Source organism: Peromyscus eremicus, chromosome 15, assembly GCF_949786415.1.
Source record: "Peromyscus eremicus chromosome 15, PerEre_H2_v1, whole genome shotgun sequence".
Lineage (NCBI taxonomy): Eukaryota > Metazoa > Chordata > Mammalia > Rodentia > Cricetidae > Peromyscus > Peromyscus eremicus.
Genome location: NC_081431.1, coordinates 14611856 through 14636074, shown reverse-complemented (window position 1 = coordinate 14636074; position 24219 = coordinate 14611856). Strand labels below are relative to the sequence as shown.

General features: G+C 43.2%; 1 protein-coding gene and 1 pseudogene across 1 annotated transcript; one reads left to right on the top strand and one right to left on the bottom strand.

The window, feature by feature from the left end:
* Positions 1 to 5352: 5352 nt before the first annotated feature.
* Positions 5353 to 8488, bottom strand: LOC131925683 (large ribosomal subunit protein uL30-like; annotated as a pseudogene).
* A 6391-nt stretch (positions 8489 to 14879) lies between these two features.
* LOC131925553 (sphingolipid delta(4)-desaturase DES1-like) lies at positions 14880 to 17736 on the top strand. The gene is made up of 2 exons (XM_059280925.1): positions 14880 to 15608; positions 17173 to 17736. The coding sequence occupies exons 1-2, from the start codon at positions 14892 to 14894 to the stop codon at positions 17305 to 17307; spliced, it is 852 nt and encodes a 283-aa protein (XP_059136908.1). The 5' UTR covers positions 14880 to 14891; the 3' UTR covers positions 17308 to 17736.
* Positions 17737 to 24219: the final 6483 nt, after the last annotated feature.

The following is a 24219-nucleotide window of genomic DNA, read 5'->3' as shown; positions in this document are numbered from 1 at the left end:
GTCTGAGCAGCTGTGGGACTAGCGGGTGAAAGAGATTTGTCCTGACTGTGGGCCAGGCAGGAAAACTCTAGCTACAAATGGTGTCCAACGTGGTGGCAAGAGTTTCCACCTAAAAACTGAGAAAAAAGATTCTAAAACGGAGCTAAAAACAGCTTCCTAATTGTCTCTCTCAAATGAGCGGCAGCTGCTGCTTTGAGCTACTGGTGGATTCCTAGCTTGCGCACTCAACCTGCAGTATGGCTGGAATGAGGCCTTTGCAAGTGGCACATTAAGCTGCGTGGTAGATTTAGACTTTGCTAGTACAAAACAAAAAAAGAGGTTTCTGGGCTACACACTGCTTGGATAAAAGCATAGACCCATGATAGCTCCCAGAGCCGGTGGTAAAGTACCACAGCCATGTTGGGAAGCTGAGGTGGGCGGAGCCAGCAGCCACAGCTGCTGCAGTTTAAGGCAATAGATTCACAATAAGACAGATTCAGATGTAATAGTTTACAATGTGTGTAAAATATACGTAGGCTTGAAAGAGACAAAAAAGGTGGTATATACAGTTATAGAAACAAATACATAGTTTTAAAAAATAAATTCTTTAAAGAGACAGTAAAATTAATATAAAAAATAAGCCACATGAAGATGAATATTACACAGAGAATCTGGATTGTGTTGTCTTTGGGATTCTTAACTGCAGAGAGATATTTGATTGTAAAGGAAGCTGAGTTAAACCAATATGTATAGTTTAAAGATACCTTGACCTCAAAATTTGGATATAAGGATATGTTGCTTTGGAAAGGAGACTCTGCTTTTGTTTCCACAGAAAGCCAGAGGCTATGGATTTGTTCCAGATTAAGATACATCAGGTTTGACCAGCCAAGACCCCCTGAAAGGTCTCCGATGACACCATGGCCCAGATGATCCAACATCCAGAACGGTTTGAAGGCATCTGGCTCAGACGATACAGCCTCATGGACTATTCCATAATCCTAAAATTTTCTTTGTTTCCCATAAGATACAGCGCCCCCCTCCAGCAGGAAGTAGTAAGAGAAGCTACGCCCAAATTCCCAAATTATATGTAATTTTACTTTGTTAAGGTTAAAACCTTCCTTTTTGAAAAAAAAAGGGGGGGGGGAAGTGCTGTGGGATATTCTGTATGGCAAATGTGTTGCTAATTAGTCAATAAATAAAACACTGATTGGCCATTGGCTAGGCAGGAAGTGTAGGTGGGACAAGGAAGAGAATAAAGCTGGGAAGTGGAAGGCTGAGTCAGAGAGACACTGCCAGCCGCCATGATGAGAAACAGCATGTGAAGATGCCAGTAAGCCACGAGCCATGTGGCAAGGTATAGATTAATGGAAATGGATTAATTTAAGCTGTAAGAACAGTTAGCAAGAAGCCTGCCATGGCCATACAGTTTGTAACCAATATAAGTCTCTGTGTTTACTTGGTTGGGTCTGAGCGGCTGTGGGACTGACAGGTGAGAGAGATTTGTCCTGACTGTGGGCCAGGCAGGAAAACTCTAGCTACAATTTCCCTCCTCTTGAGTGGATCTTAAGTCCAATCAGACAACTGTTGTCACAGACGTGAGTCCCACTGCTGAACTATTAGGTAATAGGCCTTGGCTCCAACATTAAACTTCCTGATACTCTTTTTCCTCAAACTGTTCATTTCATATCTACTTTTGCCTTATTTCCCCCTTCTTATTGTATACCTTCTTAAGAATTATCACTAATAACCACATCACATAGTCAGCACTAGGTTACTTTGAAATCTCCTCTGTCAATGACATTAAATCCCAAACTCTTCAATTTAGCCTCAGGAAGATTCTTAGGACAAGGGAAAAAAAAGCAGCCACATTCTTTGTTAAAATATCACAAGAATGGTGTCTAACATTCATCCCCTCAGCACCACTGTCTTCCAAGCTCCTACAAGGAGTCCTATTTATAGAGTTCAACTGCTTTTCTAGTCCTAAGTCCCAAAGTCTTCCATAGTCCTTCAAACAGCACCATGGTCAGGCCTGTCACAGCAATATCCCAGTCCCTGGTAGCAACTTACACCTTTTACTATTCTATTGTTGTGAAGAGACACCATAACCAAGGCTGCTCATAGAAGAAAACATTTAATTGAGGGTTTCCTTACAGTTTCAGAGGGTGAGTCCATGATCACTGTGGCAGGGAGCATAGCATCAGACAGGCCAATATGGCTCAAAGAGATGAGAAGTTAAGGAAAAATAGAATAAAAGGAGTGGTGTCCTCAGGGCAAGGCTCCACGTAGCTAATCCTGCAATTTGGGAAAGAAACAAGCCCAAGAGAGTTCCTCAGTTTAAAGAGCACCAACAAATCAAAGTTTACGCAAATGTAATCCAAGGAGAGGGCCAGGTTCCAGCCCTAGCGGGCAGCAGAACTTGGCAGGTTCAGTCTTGAGGTTCTGGATTTAAGGCTACAGGAATAAAGGGGTTATGGAATCTTTCTCTGTGGTTAAGGAAAGCCATGGAGTCCAGGTATGTGGCAGAGGAGTGCCTGCATGGGGGTCCAGGGAAACCATTGCATGAAACTGTAAAGATGAAGCCTGGATTGCCTTGGAGACCCCAAGATGTTAGAGGTGCTAGAGCCATGGATATCTGCCAAGGAGAGCTACAGACAGAGTGTGGAACCAGTCCAAGAGAGAAAGAAATATGTTACAGTCAGCAAACCTGGAAGGAGTGTGGGATTGGAAGAGCCATCTAAGTCGGGCTGTGGAGTTTGCCCTGACGGGACTCAGTCTTGCTTTGGTCTAGTGTTTCCTCACTGCACTTCTTGTCCCACTTCTGGAATGGTAATGTATATTCTGTGTTGTTGTATGCTGAATTCATGTCATTTAATTTTAACTTACAGAGAGTTACAGTTAGATAGTACCTTGAGTCTCAGAAGTGACTGGACTTTTAAAGTGTTGAGGCAGTGAAAGACGATAGGAACTCTTGAAGTTGGATTAAACACATTTTGTATTATGATATGGCTACAATCCATGGGATGGAATGTGGTTATTTGAACGAGAATGACCCTCATAGGCTCATATATTTGAATGTTTGGTTCCCAGTTGGTGGACTGTTTAGGAAGGATTAGGAGGTGTGGCCTTGTTGGAGGAGGTGTGTTGCTGGGGTGGGCTCAGAAAGGTTAAAAAGGCCATACCAGGCCCAGTCTCACCCCCTCTCTCCGTCTCCATCTTGCAGATAAGATGTAAGCTCTCAGCTACTGTTCTAGCCTCATGCCTGCCTGCCTGCTGCCATCCTTCCCAACATGATGATTATGTAGCAACCCCCTGAAACTATAAACAAGTCCTCCATTCAATACTTTCTTCTATAAGCTGCCTTGGTCATAGTGTCTCTTCATATCAATAGGACAATAACCAAGACAGGAGTCACAAATGAAAAAGGTATGTAAACAAAATTAGATGAATGTACAGAGAGGAATAATAAATAAACACCAGTCCTGCAGCTGCTTAGACACAACTGAGTAAACACACAGAGACTTATATTACTTACAAACTGTATGGCCACAGCAGGCTTCTTGTTATCTAGTTCTTACATCTTAAATTAACCCATTTCTATTAGTCTATAAGTTGCCACATGGCTTGTGGCTTACCGGTACCTTAGATCTCGCTTTTCATGGCAGCAGCTGGCAGTGTCTCTCTCACTCAGCCTTCCTGTTCCCAGAATTCTCTTCTCTGCTTGTCCCACCTATACTTCCTGCCTGGCTACTGGCCAATCAGTGTTTTATTTATTAACCAGTCAGAGCAACACATTTAACATACAGAACATCCCACAACAGACATCATATGGAAACCTACTGTTAAAGCTCCCTAAAAGACTGAGTGCCACCCGCAGCTTAGGACAGCTACTGAGGAGTGAAATGCTCCCATTGTTTACTGTACTGTTCACTCACCATCATAATAATCAGCATACAGAATGTTTTCATATCTCGGATTCAGACAACCACTGACTTACTTTATTTTATTTTTGTTTTATTGAGACGGGGTTTCTCTGTGTAGCCCTGGCTGTCCTGGCACTCACTTGGTAGATCAGGCTGGCCTCGAACTCACAGAGATCCACCTGCCTCTGCCTGGGATTAAAGCTGTGCACTACCCCTGATCGGCGAGTGACTTACTTTCTATCCCTCACTAGACTTGTTTTCTATACTGGCATGTAAAGGGAACTACACAGCCTATGTTTCCTCCCTCCCTCCCTTTCTTTCTTCCTTCACAAGAGGGCAATGCAACACCATTTGTTCTAACAGACACTGGCGGATTCTGTTCCAGTCTCCTTCCTGAGGTTTTGGTCACAGCCTGTGGTGGTTTGAAGGAAAATGGCCCTCAAGGGGAGTGGTACTCTTAGGAGGTGTGGCCTTGTTGGAGGAAGTGTGTCACTGTGAGGGTGGGCTTTGAGGTTTCCTATGAGCTTAAGTTACTCCCAGGGAGATAGACCACTTCCTGCTGCTTGCAAGATGTAGGACTCTCAGCTCCTTCTCCAGCACCATGCCTGTGGCATGCAGCCATGTCCCACCATGACGATAATGGACTGAACCTCTGAAACTGTAAACAAGCCCCCACAATGAAATGTTTCTTTATAGGAGTTGCCATGCTCACCGTGTCTCTTCACAGCAAGAGCAACTTAACTAAGACCCATCTGTGGTTTTTTTCCTCTATCTCCAGCTCCTCCAGAGCTTGAAGGACTAGTCCAGGCCATTGTCTTACCACCTCGGCTGCTGTGGCTGGGCATGGCACAGTGACTCATTGTCCTTGGGGCTTGGCTGTAAGCTAACCTCAGACTGCATGGGGAGTGTGGGTGCTAAGTGCAGAGCAGCTCGTGACAAGCACTTTATGTGCAGCCATCATCCGTGTCCACGTGGGAACTTTTGGTTTCTTCAGCTTTTTCTCTTTTTAAATTGCTGTTGGGGCCAAGGCATCCACATGCATATCCCCACAAGAAAGCTCTTCTCCAGGCTCAAGGGTAGCTTTTGTTTTCTCTGGTAACTTAATGGTGCATGCATGGTTCAGCTTGTTCTTAAGGAGCTCCCGGCCTCCTCTTAGCTGCTCACCACCAAATGTCTGTTGTTTTCTTGTACATTCTTAGCCTTGACTTTCCCACACATTCTGTCCACTCTCAAAGGAGGTGAGCTCCAAGTTCTTGGAGATTGTGCTCAGGCACTGGCCGTGGTGCATACAGACTACAGGAGTTGGAACTCTTGAGGAACCGGCATCCAAACCTGGAGGCACAGCCTACTGAGTGGGCTGCGGGGCCCTGACTGGGCGGGGCTGGATACTGAGTGGGGCTGGAGACTGGGCGGGGCTGGAGACTGGGTGGGGTTTTGTGCCACTCTCAGGGATTTACTCAGCCTGTGCAGGCAACCAGACACAGGCAACAGCTGCCACCAACACCATCACCTTCACAGGGCTGCACCTGAAGGTGCAGGTCTGCACACAGCCATGCGGAACCACGCTTCACAGAAAGATTTTGAGTGGGTCTACACTGATCAGCTGCACAAGGGTCGACGTCGGGAGATCTTGGGTGAGATTTTATGCCTGTCATTTATGTCAGGGATACCTAAGACAAGGCGATGCCACCTCCCTATTCCCTTCCCCGACTCCCTATTGCCAAGGCTTGGTTGGGGTCACCCAGGTGAGAATCCCTCAGGAGGCTCAGGACACACAGTGCAGAACTGGGTAGACGGTCTACCTGTCTCTCTGCTGCACTGGCCTTTCTTTAGGAGGAACAAGCTGGTCCCTTCATTCGTCTTACCTCTTAGAGCTAAGGGTCCCTTTGGCCGGGCTATCTCCAGCAAGATCCTCCAACTCAGCGATTCCTGAGCCATGGCTATGTTGCAATTCAAATGCCTCATCGAATGCCTCCAGGAGAAGGGCAAAGCCAGGCAGCAGGCATGGGAAGCAAATTGCATGATGCTGAAGGGCTCCAGAGCTGCTGGAGCCACACTCTTGTGGTCCTAAGTGAGAGACAGCACTCTCAGGGGCCAGCACCCTACCCTGTGACTCCAGGACTTTTTAGAGAGGACAGGTCCTGGTGTACTCACATCTGCCCTCAGGACAGAATCGAAGGTATTTTTTTTTTTTTTTATCCTTTTGGGGTTGGTGATTAAAGAGACTGAAATATGGGTGACTAGCTGAACAGGGAGGATTACTGGCTTGGCTTCTTCTAGTGGTCTCATGGCTGTTCATTCAGGCTTTAAGCCAGACTAACCAGGTCTCACAGCTCTAGAGTTAGAGTTAATGTTAAAAGTCCATTTCATGCTTTACAAACAATCCCCCAGTGGGTATTCATGGACAAAGGGGATGAAAAGAAACTCCACCCTGCTCCATTCAGATGGGCTTCTACTCCTAAAATGCACTTCAGCTGAAAGAGTGTGTCTGGGGTGCAAGTGACAAAGAGGGGGTGCTGTGCTTCCCACTGCTGCCTCTTTGAGCCCACACCTCTGAGAGGTCAGAGGACAAGGGCTTCAGCACTTCACCACTGCTGGGGCCAACAGTGTCCTAGGCCCTTGCTACTGCAGAGCTAGCCTCAATAGTGCCCACTCTCCTACACCGACCACCAGTTGCACTGTAGGAGAAGCCACACTGTGAGGCTCTCACACCCTCTGCTGTCTACAACACTGCTTGGACCATTAGCATGTCGTTGCCGTCATAACACTCTAGAGGACAGTGGCTCTTGCTCACTCTGCATAGTATATGTTGTGCCAAAGTCATCACTCACAGCCACAGATGGTATAGGGAGACTCTAATGTGCTATGGGATGGTCTTTCTGTATTCTGTGAATATGTGTTGTTACCATTCATTAATAAAGAAGCTGCTATGGCCTATGGCAAGGCAGAATAGAGCCAGGTGGGGAATCCAAGCAGAGAGACAAGAAGAAGGCAGAGTCAGAGGAGACACTGAGCGCTGCCGGAGGAGCAAGAGGTAATGGAACACAGGTAATACCACAAAGCCGTGTGGCAAAACATAGATTAATAGAAATGGGTTAATTTGAGATGAAAGAGCTAGCTAGCAAGAAGCCTGAGCCATAGACCAAACAGTTTGTAATTAATAAAAGTGTCTGTGTGTTTACTTGGGACCGAGTGGCCTTGGGACCAGGCGGACATAGGAAAAGTTGCAGCTACAATAATAAAAATAAAGTCAACATTGCATAACAAACTGAAACTTCTAGGCACATCTTCAAGGGAAAACATTCACATGCTAATAAGTCCATTTCATAAAATTGGCAGAGAAATCTGATCAACCAGACACAACTAAAAATTTCAAAATAAGCTTATAAAATATATGTAAAACTTGGCAATATGATGCTAGAAAAAGAACAAAATAACTTCTTAGCAATAGAAGCTACAGAAACTATGAGAATGGAATGCTTGGCAAAGAATTTATGAGAATGGGTCTGAGGCCCAGCCAACATCATACTTAACGGGGAAATAACTGAAAGTATTTCCTCCATATTCAGGAAGAAGGCCAGGGTGACACTCACTGCTCTCTCTCTCTCTCTCTCTCTCTCTCTCTCTCTCTCTCTCTCTCTCTCTCTCCCCCTCTCTTTCAATTTGGGCCTTAGGAGGTTATTTGCTTCCTTGAAGCATTTTCCAATTGTATAGATTCCAGGAATTAGACCCTCCATGCAGATGAGATAATCATACAAGAGATCAAGCAATTAAGGAATTATCTGTCAAGGTAATTCGCTTCTTACTGATTTTGCCATGCCCAGGCTTGTAGATTAGCTCATTTACAGACTTCATGTTGGGGTACTCCCGTGCATTGTGTGGTTCCACAATCCTCAGCATGGGAACTGAAGCCTGTTGGCTTTAACAAAGATGTCTGTCATTGGAGATGTGGCACAGGCAGAGAAAATGCAACATCTTGCAGACCTTTGGGCAACAGCATAGATATCCTGAGTTCTGGTGACAAACCCCAATTTTGGTTTTGCAGGTACATAGAAGTTTCCAGCTCTTCTTGCCGGCCATGCCAGTGTCAATCCTGTACATCTGCTGGATTCTTTTTCTCACAGATGAGCTTCCTCCCACCTTTCAAAGTGTCTTTAAGGCACACTTGTTCCTCAGGTGCCTTACCTTCAGCTCTGTGGAGATTCTTCACTTTTGCTCGAGGCTTTCTGGCACAGCAGAAACCTTCTTTTCCTCTGGTGGCCTCCAGGCTCTGGGCACAAAAGACACTCACTGCTTTTCTGCAGAATAAGCCTAAGAAGTTTTAGAAAGTGCAAATAAGCAGAAGAAAGATAAGAAACATAAATTCAGTTGCCCATATTATCCTACATGTAGGAAAACAGAATCCACCAAAAGGCTATTAGAACTGACAAACAGGGTCTAGAGAAATGGCCAGCAGTTAAAAGTGTGCACTGCTGGACTGGAGTTCAGTTCTCAGCATCTACATTCAGTTCTCAGCACTTATATCAGGGACCGCACAGTTGCCTGTAACTCAAGCTCTATGGGATCCAACACCTTCTTCCATCTTCCATGGGTACCCATACACACCTTCATAGATGCGAACACATGTACACATAAATAAAAATGAAATTCATGTAAAAAGAGAGAAAACGATGTCTTTGTGTTCTATTGCTGTGGAGAGACACCATACTCAAGGCAAGTCTTCATAAGAGAAAGTATCAATTGGGGGCTTGCTTACAGTTTCAGAGGGCTGGTCTATTACCATCATGGTGGGAAGCATTTGGCATGCAGGCAGACATGGCTTACATCCTGATCTGCAGGCAGCAGGCAGAGAGAGAGACAGAGAGATATTGCCACCTCAAGGTTCCAGCCTCCAGGCAGTGCACAGGGCTCTAAGGAAAATCCACAGCATTGGTGAAGCTAAGACTTTTCTATCTGTGGGTTAGGGAAAATGAAGACACTCACGTGTTCTCTTGATGGTTCCTTTCTTTATTCTCTCACGTTGTTCATCTTCCTTTTTCCCTTTCCCTCCACTGCTTAAATACCCCAACAGAATCTTTCAGGCAATACAGGAGTCACAAAGAGGTCACATTCCATAGATAAAGACATGATTAGAAACAGGGTCATCCCAACAACTCACATGTAATATATCTAAGTAGCCTGTCATGAGCAAGCAAGAAATGTGTTTTCTCAGCCAACTCTTTAGTTGACAGGCTGTAAATTGTAGTTATAAAGAAAGAATCAATTACTTTATTATCTATCTTGAGAGGTAATCATATGAGGAATTTTAAAGAAATCACAAACCTAAACTGCTGGAGCGCCCCAAAAAATGAGAAAGTTGTGTACTTGCAACATTTCTGAGTGTATTAGCCACTTTGACCTTAAGCCCTGCAATCTCTCAGGCAGAGGAAAAGCAATTTAAAATGACTCAATGACCCTGTAAACATTTTGAACTAACACCCTGCAATTAGAAGGTATCTAGAGAGTGCCCAGTCTCCAGGCAAAGAGATGCCATAAATCCTCTAATTTAGGCTCAAGTCAACATTCCTGAGATAACATATATCTTTTATCTTTGGCTCAGTTGGCACTCTCATGATGCTTTAAATCTTAAATGTACTTTTTGCCCTGTGTGTGACTCCTGACTATCAAAAGAAACCTGTAGCCCTTATTTTGGGGCTACAGAGTCAAATTATTTTTTGTAGCCCTGACTAATAAGAATTTATTTTCACAAATTGAGGTCAGGAATGGGTACAAGGAATTAATCATTTGCTAGCTAGCAATAATTGGGCTGTTTTGTATTTATGACATAGCCAGATAGGTCAGCTATGTCCTTGTGAACTATAGATTGTTTTTCTGGGAATGTTTATCTTAAAAACTATTAATAAGGCATCCAGTCTAATCTGAAGATATTTTGAAGCTTTGTTTTACCTAATGGTGCACATGAAACCTGTGACTACATTTCTCAGCATTAAAATTAAAAGACTTTGAGCCAGCCTAGCTCCTGGACTCAAATGTTTTCCTAAATCATAAATCTGAGCTGTGATCTAAAGCAGATCCTAAATGGAACTCATAGGCCTTAGCTATGAAACGTATCCTAGTATTTATTTTTATTCATCAAAACTCTGTATCAATTAGACAATACAGCGTAAGGAGGAATCATCTTCCTGCCAATCCATGGATATAAATGTCCAGTAGATTGGGATGTTTTTATGAGATAAACACACTACAATACAGGCAGTGACGGACTCCCCACATCCAATATACACCATGTCAGATACCAGAGAAAAATTGTATCAGCAGCATGTAAAAGCACAACAGAAGCAAAAGACATTCCAGAGTCTGAAGCCTTGTGGCCTTGCTTACAAGGTTATACCCAGAAAGAGTTTTTCTTCTGGTGGGCTGACACCTAGAACTTCAATTGCCACCTATTGTTCCTGTGACAAGGCTGCTGGCAGAGAGAGAGAGAGAGAGAGAGGCTGTGCCTGGTGTGAGCTTTTCAAATCTCAAAGCCCACCCTCAGCAACACAAATCCTCCAACAAGGACACACCTAATCTTTCCAAACAGTTCATCAACTAGGGACTAAGCATGCAAGTATGTGAGATATGGGAGGCCTTCTCATTCAAAACACCACAACTGAGAACAAATTCAGTAACATCATAGGATATAAACACACACATACCAAAGTTAGTTTGTTTGCTGAGCATGGTGATGCACTCTTGTATACTACTCAGGGAGCTGAGGCAGGAGAACTACAAAGGGCCCTCAAGTTTGAGACCAAACTGGGAGACATAAAGAAGACCTAGCCTTTTAAAATCTGTATCTTTTCTATATTCCCAAAAGAAATTGCTGAGAAAGAAAACCGTGAAGTCAACCCCAACTCCACGATAGCTTTAAAAAGTTAAAAAGCAAGGGGCAGTGGGGGCACCCCTTTAATCCCATCACTCAGAAGGCAGAGGCAGGCAGGTTTCTGAGTTTGAGGCCAGCCCTGGTCTATAGAGTGAGTTCCAGTATAGCCAAGGCTACACAAAGAAACCATATCTCAAGAAGAAAAAAAGTTAAATTGCTCAGAATAATCTTTAGTTATGAAGTAATAGTCTTCAGGAATGAAAATTACAAAATATAGATGAAAAATTGAGAAGACACAAAAATGATCCACATGTACCATACTGAAATTTTACTCTTATCAATGTGTAGAAAAGTCAACTCGAGCTGGCAGTGGTGATGCATGCCTTTAATGCCAGCACTCAAGAGGCAGAGGCAGGCAGATTTCTATGAGTTCAAGGGCAGCCTGATCTATAGAGTGAGTTCCAGGACAGCCAGGATCACATACAGAGAAACCCTGTCTTGAAAAAAAAAAAAGTCAGCTTAAAATGCACCAAGTAGTTGAATGTAAGACTTGAACCTGCTGGACTAAACACAGGGCAAACACTTGGAGATATCAGCAACGAGCAGAGAGTCCAAAGGCAAACACAAGCCAGGTTCATTAACAGGCTTCTACCAATTTTGCAAGCTTCTGCAGAGCAAAGGGAACAGCAAAGGTGTGAAGAGACAATGTACAGATGGAAGAACATATTTCCAATTAGTCATGTGACAGAAAGCTAACATCCAGAATACATAAGGATTTCTAAAAACAATGAAACCCACAATTAATCCAAGTTTGAAAGGAGTTAATGATCTGAAGAGCCATTTCTCAAAAATGAAACACAAATGACAATTATATGGAAAATTCCTCCATGTCTTTAGCCATCAGAGAAACATAAACAGAGAAAAGGCACTGCTGTTTGGGTGGTACACTATATAGTTACTATGGAGAACAGAATAGATTTTTCTAAAACTTAACTCTAAAAAAATAGCAATTTCCCCCCAAATAGTCTACAAATAGATCTACCATATAATTTTCTCTCCCACTTCCTGCTATACTTCCAAAGTGAAGAAAGTCAGCATACAAAAGAGAAACTTGCACAGTCACATGTTGTAACAGCCACAATAGCTAAGTTAAGGAATTGACTGAGGTGCCTATCAATGAGCAGCATGGATAAAGAAAGAGTGGTGTGTATATACAATAATGTATTATTGAACTATGATAAATAAGAATGAAGCGGCCTTAGAGATATAGCTTAGTCAATACAGTGCTTGTCCTGCAGGCACGATGACCTGAATTCAGACCCCAGCACCTACATTATAGCCAGGCATAGTTGCTCATGTCAGTCATCCTGGCATAGGGGTAGTAAGGACAGAAAGGGGTTTATTAGAGTGGCTGACAGGCTGTGGTCTGGGTAGTCCAACAATGGCTGTCTCCTGATGGAAGGACCAAGGATCCTGTAGATGTTCAGTCCAAGAGACTGGATGTCTCAGCAGTCAAAGTCTACTGCTGGAGTCCCAGGGAAGTCCTAAAGAGGTTCTGGTCTTCAGTCTACAGTGGAATCCTGAAGAGGTAGGGTCTAACACCAGTAAAGGAATGCCTCAGGAATAGGAGAGATGAACTACCAGGGAGAGTGAGGGCAAGCAGGCAAAAAGCAAATGCTTCCTTCTGTGTTCTTTTATGCAGGTTGTCACCAGAAAGTTGGACTCAGATTTAGGATGGATCTTCCACCTCAGATAATCCAACCAAGAAAAATCCATCACAGGCATGCCCAGCTGCTTTGGTTTTAGTTAATTCCAGAGGTAGTCAAGTTAACAAGCAAGATTTGCCATCACACATGTGTTTTTGGAGAAAGAGTTGTTCAGACATTAGGCAGTTTTTCAATTGTATTATCACTTGTTTGTATAAGCTTTAAAAGTTCCTTATACACTCTACATAAAGTTTCCTTATCAAATAGATAATTTCCAAATGTGATTCCCCATGTTTTGAATAGTTTTCAATTTTTCAATGGCATCATTTACAGTAGAAAATATTTTAATGCAATCCAATTTCTCCTTTTTTTTTTAAAGATTTATTTATTTATTATGTATACAGCATATGTGACTGCAGGCCAGATGAGGGCACCAGATCTCATTACAGGTGGTTGTGAGCCACCATGTGGTTGCTGGGAATTGAACTCAGGACCTCTGGAAGAGCAGTCAGTGCTGTTAACCTCTAAGCCATCTCTCCAGCCCCCTTCTTTTTTTCTTTAATCAAATACCTTTGAGTAGTGTGTGTAAGAAATCACAGAGGCCATGAAGATTCACATCAATATTTTCCTTTAGTTTTATGATTTTATCATTAGTTCTTTGACACAGTTTTAGTTAATAGTTGTACATGCTTAATTGAAGGTATCCACTTCATTAGTCTACAATGTGTCCACTTCATTAGTCTACCAGGTGTCCTCTTCAGTAGTCTCCAAGGTGTCCTCTTCACTAGTCTCCAAGGTGTCCTCTTCATTAGTCTCCAAGGTGTCCTCTTCATTAGTCTCCAAGGTGTCCTCTTCACTAGTCTCCAAGGTGTCCTCTTCATTAGTCTCCAAGGTGTCCTCTTCATTAGTCTCCAAGGTGTCCTCTTCATTAGTCTCCAAGGTGTCCTCTTCATTAGTCTCCAAGGTGTCCTCTTCATTAGTCTACAAGGTGTCCTCTTCATTAGTCTCCAAGGTGTCCTCTTCATTAGTCTCCAAGGTGTCCTCTTCATTAGTCTACAAGGTGTCCTCTTCATTAGTCTCCAAGGTGTCCTCTTCATTAGTCTCCAAGGTGTCCTCTTCATTAGTCTACAAGGTGTCCTCTTCATTAGTCTCCAAGGTGTCCTCTTCATTAGTCTCCAAGGTGTCCTCTTCATTAGTCTCCAAGGTGTCCACTTCATTAGTCTACAAGGTGTCCTCTTCATTAGTCTCCAAGGTGTCCTCTTCATTAGTCTCCAAGGTGTCTTCTTCATTAGTCTACAAGGTGTCCACTTCATTAGTCTACAAGGTGTCTACTTCATTAGTCTACAAGGTGTCCTCTTCATTAGTCTACAAGGTGTCCTCTTCATTAGTCTACATGTTGATAACTAATTGTTCTATCACCATTACATGAAAATGCTCATTTTAAATGCAGGCATCTTGAGCTACTATTGTAGTTTTTAACTATTACTACTTATTGATAATTCAGTACAGATTATTTGGAATGAGTCAATTAGTCCATGAGAACCATGAAGAAAAGTTTCCCGTTTTAGAAGACTTTAAACTAGGCCTATCCTTTGTCACATGTGTTAATAACGCAAAGATTCCAAAGCACAATTAGAACAACATAATTGAAAAGATGAAAAAAAAACTAATCAGCTGGATGTAGTGGCACATGCCTTTAATACAAGCACTTAGGAGGGAGAGGCAGGCTGATTTCTGTGAGTTCAAGGCTAGCCCTATTATACATTGTTATGTCACCATATATTAGAACTTGCTATCAAAATATTGTTTCCCTATAACATAAATATTTGGCTATACCTTTAATAACAGGAATATTATGATTTTGAGAAAAATGTAATTTATGAGTTCACTTCACAGTAATTTCGCGCGCGCGTGTGTGTGTGTGTGTGTGTGTGTGTGTGTGTGTGTGTGTGTGTGTGTGCTCTATGTGTGTATGGCATGTGTGTACAGTGTATGTGCACATGTGTGTGGGCGTTAACAGCATCTGTGTGCACAGAGTACAGAGACAGTCATTGAGTGTCCTGCTCAATTACTCTGCACCTTAGTCTTTGAGACAGGGTCTCTCCCTGAAACTAGAGCTAGGCTGGTGGCCAGTGGCAACGCCAGGGATCCTCCTGACTCCAGTCTACCAGTGTTAGGGCTCCAGGCTCAGGAAGCCATGCATGGTTAGTGGCCTCAGTACTGGAAATTGAATCAGATCCTCACACTTACACAGCAAGTGCTCTTACCCCCCGAGCTATCTCCCCAACTCTTTTAAGTATAATTTCTTCAACACGTTTACTTCAACATAATTGATTATAATTGTACTTACACTAATCCCTATTTATGATTCTTGTTGTATTTTCTTCTCTTACAGCAAAATATCCAGAGATAAAATCCTTGATGAAACCTGACCCCAACCTCATCTGGATCATAACTCTGATGGTTCTCGTCCAGCTGGCTTCATTTTACTTAGTGAAAGATCTGGACTGGAAATGGGTCATATTTTGGTCCTATGTCTTTGGTGGCACCATTAACCACTCAATGACTCTGGGGATTCATGAGATTTCCCACAATTTCCCATTTGGCCACCACAGGGCGCTGTGGAACAGATGGTTTGGAATATTTGCTAGCCTCCCTATTGGAGTTCCTTTTTCAGTTCCCTATAAAAATTATCATAAGGATCACCATCGATGCCTCAGAGTTGGTGGCCTTGATGTGGGTATTCCTACTGATTTTGAGGTCTGGTTTTTCTGCACCACTTTCAGGAAGCTGGCCTGGGTTATCTTTCAGCCTCTCTTTGTGATTTTCCGACCTCTAGTTATCAACCCGAAAACAATTTCTCATCTGGAAATCATCAGTGCTGTGGCCCAGATCACTTTTGACATTATAGTTTACTATGTTTTTGGAATTAAATCTTTGGTCTACATGTTGGCAGCCTCCCTGCTTGGCCTGGGTTTGCACCCAATTTCTGGGCATTTTATAACCGAACATTACATGCTCTTAAAGGGACATGAAACATACTCATATTATGGGCCTCTGAATTTCCTGACCTTCAATGTGGGCTACCATAATGAACACCATGACTTTCCCAATATTCCTGGGAAAAACTTGCCCATGGTAAGTGAAGGATTTGATAAATACTTTCATTTCTAATAGCTATATAATCCAAATTAGTCTTTACTTGATCATTTTAAAGGAAGCTAGTATATTTTATCAACCAAAGCTCATTAAAATGAAAATCAAAGTGTAATGTACATCTAATGCCTGACAGGCTAGTTTTTACCCAGGGTACACTCTTTTAGATCCTTAAGCTTAGTGGTTGCACTTAGGTCCAGAAGCATTGGGAGATGTGTAAAATCTGTTATCCAGTAAATAGCTGTTTCAGTGTCTCAATGTCTGTTCTACTGCTGTGGAGAGACACCATGACCAAGGCAACCTATAAAAGAAAGCATTTAACGAGGGGCTGGCTTACAGTTTCAGAGGGTTAGCCCATGATCCTCATGGAGAGGAGCATGGCAGAAGGCAGGCAGGCGTGGTGCTGATGAGACTGGACCTGGCATGGGTTTTTGAAACCTCAAAGCCCAGCCCGTGACACAGCTCTCCAAGAAGGCCACACCTCCTAATCCTTCCATTTTCATCCCAACACCACAAACTCAGAATTAGGAAACAAACCCTTCTATGGGGTGAGCAGCAATCTCAGGCTGAGGAGGTTCCGTCACGTCATGCTGACGGGCTTTGTTAGGAAGGGCAGACTGGTCCACGAAATACTATTACTACTTTGTGAAACTTCAGTACGCAATTATTTGGAGCTAGTTGATGTGTCCATTAGAACCTTGAAATGCTGCGTAAATGTTCTGAAAATCGGTAGACATCAATTTGCAATGCCCTGGCACGGACTATCATTTTTTTCCTTGTACCGACTTGTATCATATATTGTAGTAAAAGTGGTTTCTACTTTATAGAGTGACACCTTTTGGAAACACGTGTTGAGATACTGAGGGATGAAATGCCAGTGTGAAGTTTTCTGGACTCAGGCATGAATTTCAATAGGCTTCCTTATTTCAGTAGGTTCAGCAAGAGAACAAGAGTGTGGGTCTGTTTTCTGCAGGACATTACAGAGGGCGACGGTCAGAGTCACTGTGTCCCACCTTCAAACTGGCGAAGGGAACACGAGGGCTACGTGACTGCTCCTTCAACTGTTCAACAGGCTTAGCATTTTCATTGTATTGGTCACCTGGCTAATAAATTCTCTAGAACTTATAATCCATACATAAAGTTGAAGTTTGACATTATATCCTTTTAATGTTTATAATTTATCATCTTTTGTGTCATCCCGGTTGCTAATGTACATTTAGTCTTAACAAACGTCTCAAACGCTTATCCAGGCTCTGACTGGCTCTGTCATTTTACAGTTTTGGAACTCCAGTGTTTCTCTGTACCATCTGCTAAGCTAAACTGATTGCCCCTGGCTTTGCCAAGAGTCCAGTGTGGATTCTGATACTGAGCTGTTTATGTGCATGTGATCTGTCGATTTTATTCATGAAGAACTGCAGGGAGTCTGAAGGACCATGAGCAAGGGTGTTGCCCTTTGGCTGAGTTGGTATTTTGTCCCTCTGTCTGTCAGACCCTCACCTGTCATCTTGAGGCCTCAGTAACACTCACAGTGTTTTTTCACTTCCAGGTGAGGAAAACAGCAGCTGAATACTACGATAAACTCCCCCATCACTACTCCTGGATCAAAGTGCTGTATGATTTTGTGATGGATGACACACGGAGTCCCTACTCCAGGGTGAGGAGGTTTCAGAGAGGGAAGTAACACTATCAGAGCCAAAGCAAATTCTGCAAAGATTTTAAAGGGCTGAGAATGTGGATTTTCTTCCTTGTTAAAACTAAGATCAGTGATGCTCAGAAGCTGCCCCAGAAGAATTTTCTCTCCATAACATCAAGAAGCTGTTCTGGTTCCCTGTCAGTCTGACTCTGTCACACAGCTCAACTGTGTGCTTGTCCAATTACCATCCCTGAGAGACTGTTCACCTTGTCTGTCATTTTGCAAGCATATTATAAACCTGCCCATTTCTCTTGTAGGGTTTTTGTCACAAAGTTTTACTTTAAAAATAGCTAGTGATCCAAGGTATAAATGTACACATATCTATTGCTTTTCTTGTAGTTTTCTTTCTTATTACATATGGTTGCCTGGGTACTGGTGGAAACTTATTTTAAATTTTCCATTCAAAAGAGTTGTTGTTTTTTTTTTTTTCCAGTACTTTCTGAGAAGGCCAGGCAAGTACCATGGCAGGCTGCTAATAACTCAGTTAACAACTAGGCCTCACTTCCTGCCTCTTGAAACTGAATAGGTATTTCTGAGGAAGCCACATACAAAGGGCAATCAATCACAAACACCCCGGACAGCAAGGAGAGGGGAACTGCACATTCCAGGCCTGAATCAGCCCCACAGTAGCTCAAGGGAATAAGCAAAATAAGGACAGAGCCTGGGACTTGTCCAGGCTTGTCCAAAAATGGAAAAACCATAGCCTTAGCCAACCAGGAATGTACTAATATGATTGCCACTGGCATAAGCCAATCCTAGATAGAATGACCTCACTACCTTTAGAATTCCTTTAGCTGTGTATAAAAGAACCTGCAATCTTCCCTTGGGGTCGCCATTTTGCCTTTGTGTCAGATGTGGGGCCCCAGTATGCTGGTACCTTTACAGTCAAGATAATAAATGCTCTTGTTGATTGCATACGTATATGATGGTCTTTTGTGGGACTTCTCTAGGACCCTAACACTTTCCTTAGTCCTTGGGAAGGGGAGGTGACTCTGATCTCACTAGCCAGAAGTCCTGACTGTCAGTGTGGGATGCCACATGCAGGTTTCAGTGCTAAGGATGCAGGAGGACCTCCTGGATTGCTGTGTGGACACCATATCCATGCAGTGGCTCTGAGCACTAGCTGCTATTCCAGAGGACCCAGGTTCCATTCCCTACACACATGGCTGCTCACAATTGTTTGTATCTTCAGTTCCAGGGTATCTGATGCCCTCTTCTGGCCTCCACAGGCACTCCATCATGTGGTACACCTACACACCATCAACATACCCATACACACAAAATAATAAGAGGATTTTATAAAGAAGATAATGGAATCAAGTCACACCACTAATTCATACATCATGAGTCCTACCAATTGACACACAGATTCCACGGGCTGCTATCCAAATCCCAACAGGCCCTCCTGAGGAAAGGGATTTGACGCTGGCAAATGTTTTGCAGAACTACAAAGGGACTAAAAGAGACCAAGAATATATGGCCAATTCATTTTCATAAGTGAACATGCTAGTCCCCTGAGAAGAGAAATGTCATGTCTTTTTAAATTTTTATCATTTATTTATTGTTGTGGTGGTGTGTGCTTGAGTGGGGTGTGTGCATGGCACAGTGCTCAGGTGAAGAAGGTCAGAGGGCAACTCTGAGGTTGTTTCTCTCTTTCCACCTTGTGATATGTCCAAGGATTGAACTCAGGTGAGTAAGTTTGTGTGGTGAGTACTTTTACCCACGTGAGCTGCCTCACCAGGAGGAAAAGTCCTGCCCTTGCAACAACCAAGACTACAGTAGCCGGGCGGTGGTGGCGCACGCCTTAAATCCCAGCACTCGGGAGGCAGAGCCAGGTGGATCCCTGTGAGTTCGAGGCCAGCCTGGACTACCAAGTGAGTCCCAGGAAAGGCGCAAAGCTACACAGAGAAACCCTGTCTCGAAAAACCAAAAAAAAAAAAAAAAAAAAAAAAGACTACAGTAGACCATCTCATGGGAAAAAAAGCAACTACAACCTACCTCACATCAACTACAAAACCTCCCACTACTTTCTTTTCCTCAGAGTCCTCTTCCAAAGATCAAACTGAAGACCAAACAACTGAAGATCAAAACTTATTCTAGAGACAACGAATTGCATCTGGACTGGACATGCACGGACTTTCCCTGTGTAAGATACATCATTCTGTATCAGTTGCAGCACAACAACTGTTATGTAGCAGTATGAACTATTCACACACATGTGTGCACTGTGAGAGGGAACGGGTATCATCTAGCACTTACTTCAGAGAAAGAATGGATAGGTATACATTGTATACAAGTAATGCTGCATTTTACTGATGGGATTTGAGTAGTCATAGACTTTAGAATCTGTAGTGGGACTGAAACTAATCCCCAAGCCTAGATGGTCTTTTGAATGTTAGTATAAAAGGAAAATGGAAAGTACACTGATATCTGAAATAAAAAACTTCCATATTTATAACGAAGATTGAAATATAAAATTTTGCAAACTTGGGAAGTGCTAAATTTCTATGGCAAAAATATACCATGAGAGATGAAATGATAAATAGGTATTCTTTAACTGAAAAACTAGTTGTTCCATAGAAGACATTAAATTTTGAAATAAAGTAGATTGGAAGCTGTGCAGTGGTGGTACATGCCTTTAATCCCAGCACCTGGGTGGAGGGGCAGTTGGATCTTTCAGTTTGAGGACAGCCTGGCCTACTGAGCCAGTTCAGGACAGCCCCAAGGCTATACAGACAAACCCTGTATTGAAAAACCAACAACAAACAAACAACAACAAAACAAAGACAAAACCTCTAATTTTGGAATTTAGGAGCAGCCCTGTGTCCTCCCCACACACCACCCAGGCCCTGCTGCTCTCTGCTGGGCCTCCCAAAGCTCCTTCGGGACCACAAATCCAGACTCTCACTCACTATCTGGCAACACCTCAGAACCAGGCCATGTTCAGCCCTCCCTACAGCTGACAAAACCCAAAGCACTTTTCATCCTTTCTGACACCAGGTCACAGAGACTTCTCCTCCCCCATCCTGGGGTGTCCTCTCATCACTGCAGAGGAACAGGCCTGTCATACTTAACTTCATGTGGACTCCCTGTGCTGGGAAAGCTAAGAACACACTACATGCTGCTCTACTGAAAACTGTGGAGACAGAAATTAGTGGATTACTTAACGTCTGCCTGAGGGAAATAGAGGGGACTTTGGTATCTCAGTTTCCATGTTCAGACCATAGCTCAAGTATGTGAGAAACTTTTACCAGTCAGGAAGGGGTTATGGTGTGGTTGTGGGCAGGAAATCAATCCTGATGCTGGGTGGAACTTTCCCCAGGGCTCCAACCCTCCATCCTTCCAGGACCTCCCTGACTTCTGAGCACCACCTCCTGGGCAGCACTGGTATTTTCTTTCTAGGCAAACCATTCTGCAAATCCTTTAGCCTCAAGTCACTGGAAGCAGGGGCATACCTCTCATCCCAGCACTTGGGAGGCAGAGGCAGGTAATCTACAGCGTTTGAGACCACCCTGGTCTACAGAGCAAGTTCCAGGGCAGCCAAGGCTGTTACACAGTGAAATCCTATCTTGAAAAATAGAAACAATAAAAAAGCATCTTCTAGCACCAAATAAAGGAGCTTTTACTTGCTAACTTGGTCTTTACCAAGTACTTTTGTGCACAACATCTCATTCACACCTATGTGTTAGTTAAGATTTCTAAGTTAACAAGTGTAAGAGGGCTTAGCTGAGACATTTGGAGTGCTTACAATTTTGTTCCACGGAACAACCCTAACAGTCTGTTGATTTTTATAATTCTGGAGAGTGCCAGAGAGGAGAATCCATCGTTTAGCTAGCTCTGCAGGTATCCTAGCTGTTATGAAAACGACTGTCACCATTTGCTGCAACTTACATGGCTTTGTGACTGACTGCCCGGGTGACACAGAATGAAGAAATGACACACACATGTGCAGAGAAGTGGGGTTTGGGAAGCTTGAGTGTCTAGACAGAGACGCACCAGCAGCCTGGAGACTCTGTGCTCACTGTAGACTGCTGATCAAGAAGGCAAGCTGCCTAACCTTAACAGGGTCTCGGTAGAGAGCAGTCTCAGCACAGTCACCCAGGAGGAGGATGCAGGGTTGACACTGTCAGCACATAACTGGGTCAGGGAAGGCCTTGCATGTCCTTGGGTCTTAGGCACTGGGGTCCTTGACATGGCTATGCTCATATCATTCATTCAGAGGTACACTCCCTCCTCACAACCATTAAATTGAAATTTTTGAAGTATGTGATTCCTGGTCCCTATCTGCTTTGTCAGAGAAACAGAAAACAGAATGGCTTACCCAGAACAGCCTATGTCCTTGTACACTTTCATTTTTCAGTGTTCTTCTCTTCATTCAGAGACAAAGTCTTGTTATGCACCCCTGTCTGGCCTGGAATGTTCTGTTACTGACATTGGCCTTAACCTTGAGGTCTTCTTGCCACAGCCTCCAGACTGCTGGAATTACAGGCACGCATCAACATTGCCTACCAGTGTAAACCTGCAAGTATTAAAATTATGAAATGATCTTTCTGTTCTGTCTGAGGAGTGGCCTGAGGTGATGCACAGTTGGTGAAATTCTTGCTGCACAGGCATGAGGACCCGAGTTCCATCCCTAGAATCCACATTTAAAGAATAAAAAATAAAAACTGTCTCAGTGATGGGCACCTGTAATCCCAGCCTGGGGAGGCAGAGACGGGGGATCCCTGGAGCCATTGCCTGATCAGTCTAGTCTAATGAGTGATCTCAGGGTGCAGGGTGAGGCCCTGTCTCAAAAAATAAGGTGTGCAACAACTGAAGAAGACACGCATGCACACACCACACACACACACACACACACAGAGAGAGAGAGAGAGAGAGAGAGAGAGAGAGAGAGAGAGAGAGAGAGAGAGAGAGAGAGATTGTCTGAATTCTCTACCTCTGTAAATGAATATTTACAAACTGTTGTGTCTAATTAGCTTCTGTGCAATTATCAGTGTGAGTATGTATCATTCCTGTGAAACACAGTTAAACATTTATATTTAATTTTACCTAATTAAATAATACACAGTGGGTGTCTTACTCTTCTTCTGAGATGACTGTTAAGAATTCATACTCAGCCGGGCGGTGGTGGCACACACCTTTAATCCCAGCACTTGGGAGGCAGAGCCAGGCGGATCACTGTGAGTTCGAGGCCAGCCTGGGCTACCAAGTGAGTTCCAGGAAAGGTGCAAAGCTACACAGAGAAACCTTGTCTCGAAAAACCAAAAAAAAAAAAAAGAATTCATACTCAAGAAAGAGTGTTCAACATGTGTTTGCTATCTTGTCAGAGATATTGTAATGGGGATGGCCACCACACCCCTCAACATGAGATGATTCCTGGGACACAGACATGGGGAAAGGAGAAACCAATTCCTGCAAGTTGTCCTCTTGACCTCTGCATGCACACCATGGTACACACACTAAGTAAAAAAAATGTAACAAATTCTTATAGAGATATTGTAATGAACTAGATAGAAACTGTCTGCCAAGACTATAATTCGTGAGAGAGAGAATAGGAAGGCCAAGATGGTTTTTGTTGTTTTTAGTGTTTGTATTGAAAAATGTTTCCTAAATTCTTTTAAATTTTCACATTTCACCCAACTGAATAACAGCCATAAATATATAAATAATCTCTGCTCCAAGTATTGCTCCCTTTGTAACACAGAAATCAATGTATTGGGCTAGAGGTGTAGTTCAGTGGTAGAGTGTGTACTTGGCATGCACAAGGCCCTGGGTTTATTCTCTTGTGTGAAAGAGATAGGGGAGATGTGCTAATATATTGTGTAGCCCAATAAAGCTTATCTGGGAATCAGAGGAAAAAGCCAGCCACTAGATTAGACATAGAAGTCAGACAGTGGTGGCACACGTCTTTAATCCTATCACTTGGGAGGCAGAGACCTGTCTGATGTCTGTGAGTTCAAGGCCACACTGGGAACAGAGCCAGGTGTGGTGACACACGCCTTTAATCCCAGAACTTGAGATCTCATGACTTTGCTTGGGAAGGACACATGCCTTTAATCCCAGGAAGCAATGTGGCAGGACACAGAAGGATATATAAGGCGGGAGAAAACAGGAACACTGGCTCTTGAGGCTGAGGTTTTTGTAGAGGCAAGAACATGGCTGGCTTGTTGTGTTTCTCTGATCTTTCAGCTTTACCAATATCTGGCTCTGGGTTTTACTTTTTATTATTATTATAAGTCCTTTTAAGATTCTTGTTACAGGGAGAGGTCATCAACATTTGCTGTCCCTATAGAAATGAAAAGATTTCTATTCAACACAGCACATAAACACCAGTGTGACTGACCTGGAGATGCAGCTTAGTGGCAGAGCACATGCTCAGCATGGACAAGGTCCTGGATTAGCCCCAGAATGAAAACACAGAAAATACCCATGGTTTATTATTCACTGAAGTGAAGATGAATTCAGATAAGATAAAGAAGCCCTGGGGATGGACACACAGGTCATTAGGCTCCATAATGTATCCTGACAAAAGGATTCCATAAAGGGCTTGGAAGTTACTAGTACCTAGTAACTTTGAAATGTCCTGTCTTTGGGTTATTAACATAGATCATTCTTATTGGTGACATTTTACATGTACCATCTCTATGCTCAGTTTTCTAGGACCTCTACTTTGCAAGAAATCTTACTTCCTATATTTTTTTGTAAACATTTGTCGTTTGCATTAAAAATTGTTTTTCTTGAGACATCCTGCAAATTTTGGTTAGCAGACATATTATGGGGCAAACATAGACACAGTTTACCCTATATAGTGTGAAAGAGGGATCAGATGGCAATATACCAAAAACAGTATGGCTTTTTCCAAAACAGAGGTCAAGAATTAAGAAAACACATGAAGTGCTG

Coding starts and splice junctions, on each gene's coding strand:
- LOC131925553 (XM_059280925.1), top strand. CDS start 14,892: ATGAAACCTGACCCCAACCTCATCTGGATCATAACTCTGATGGTTCTC. Junction 15,609..17,172: donor CTGGGAAAAACTTGCCCATG/GTAAGTGAAGGA, acceptor TTTCACTTCCAG/GTGAGGAAAACAGCAGCTGA.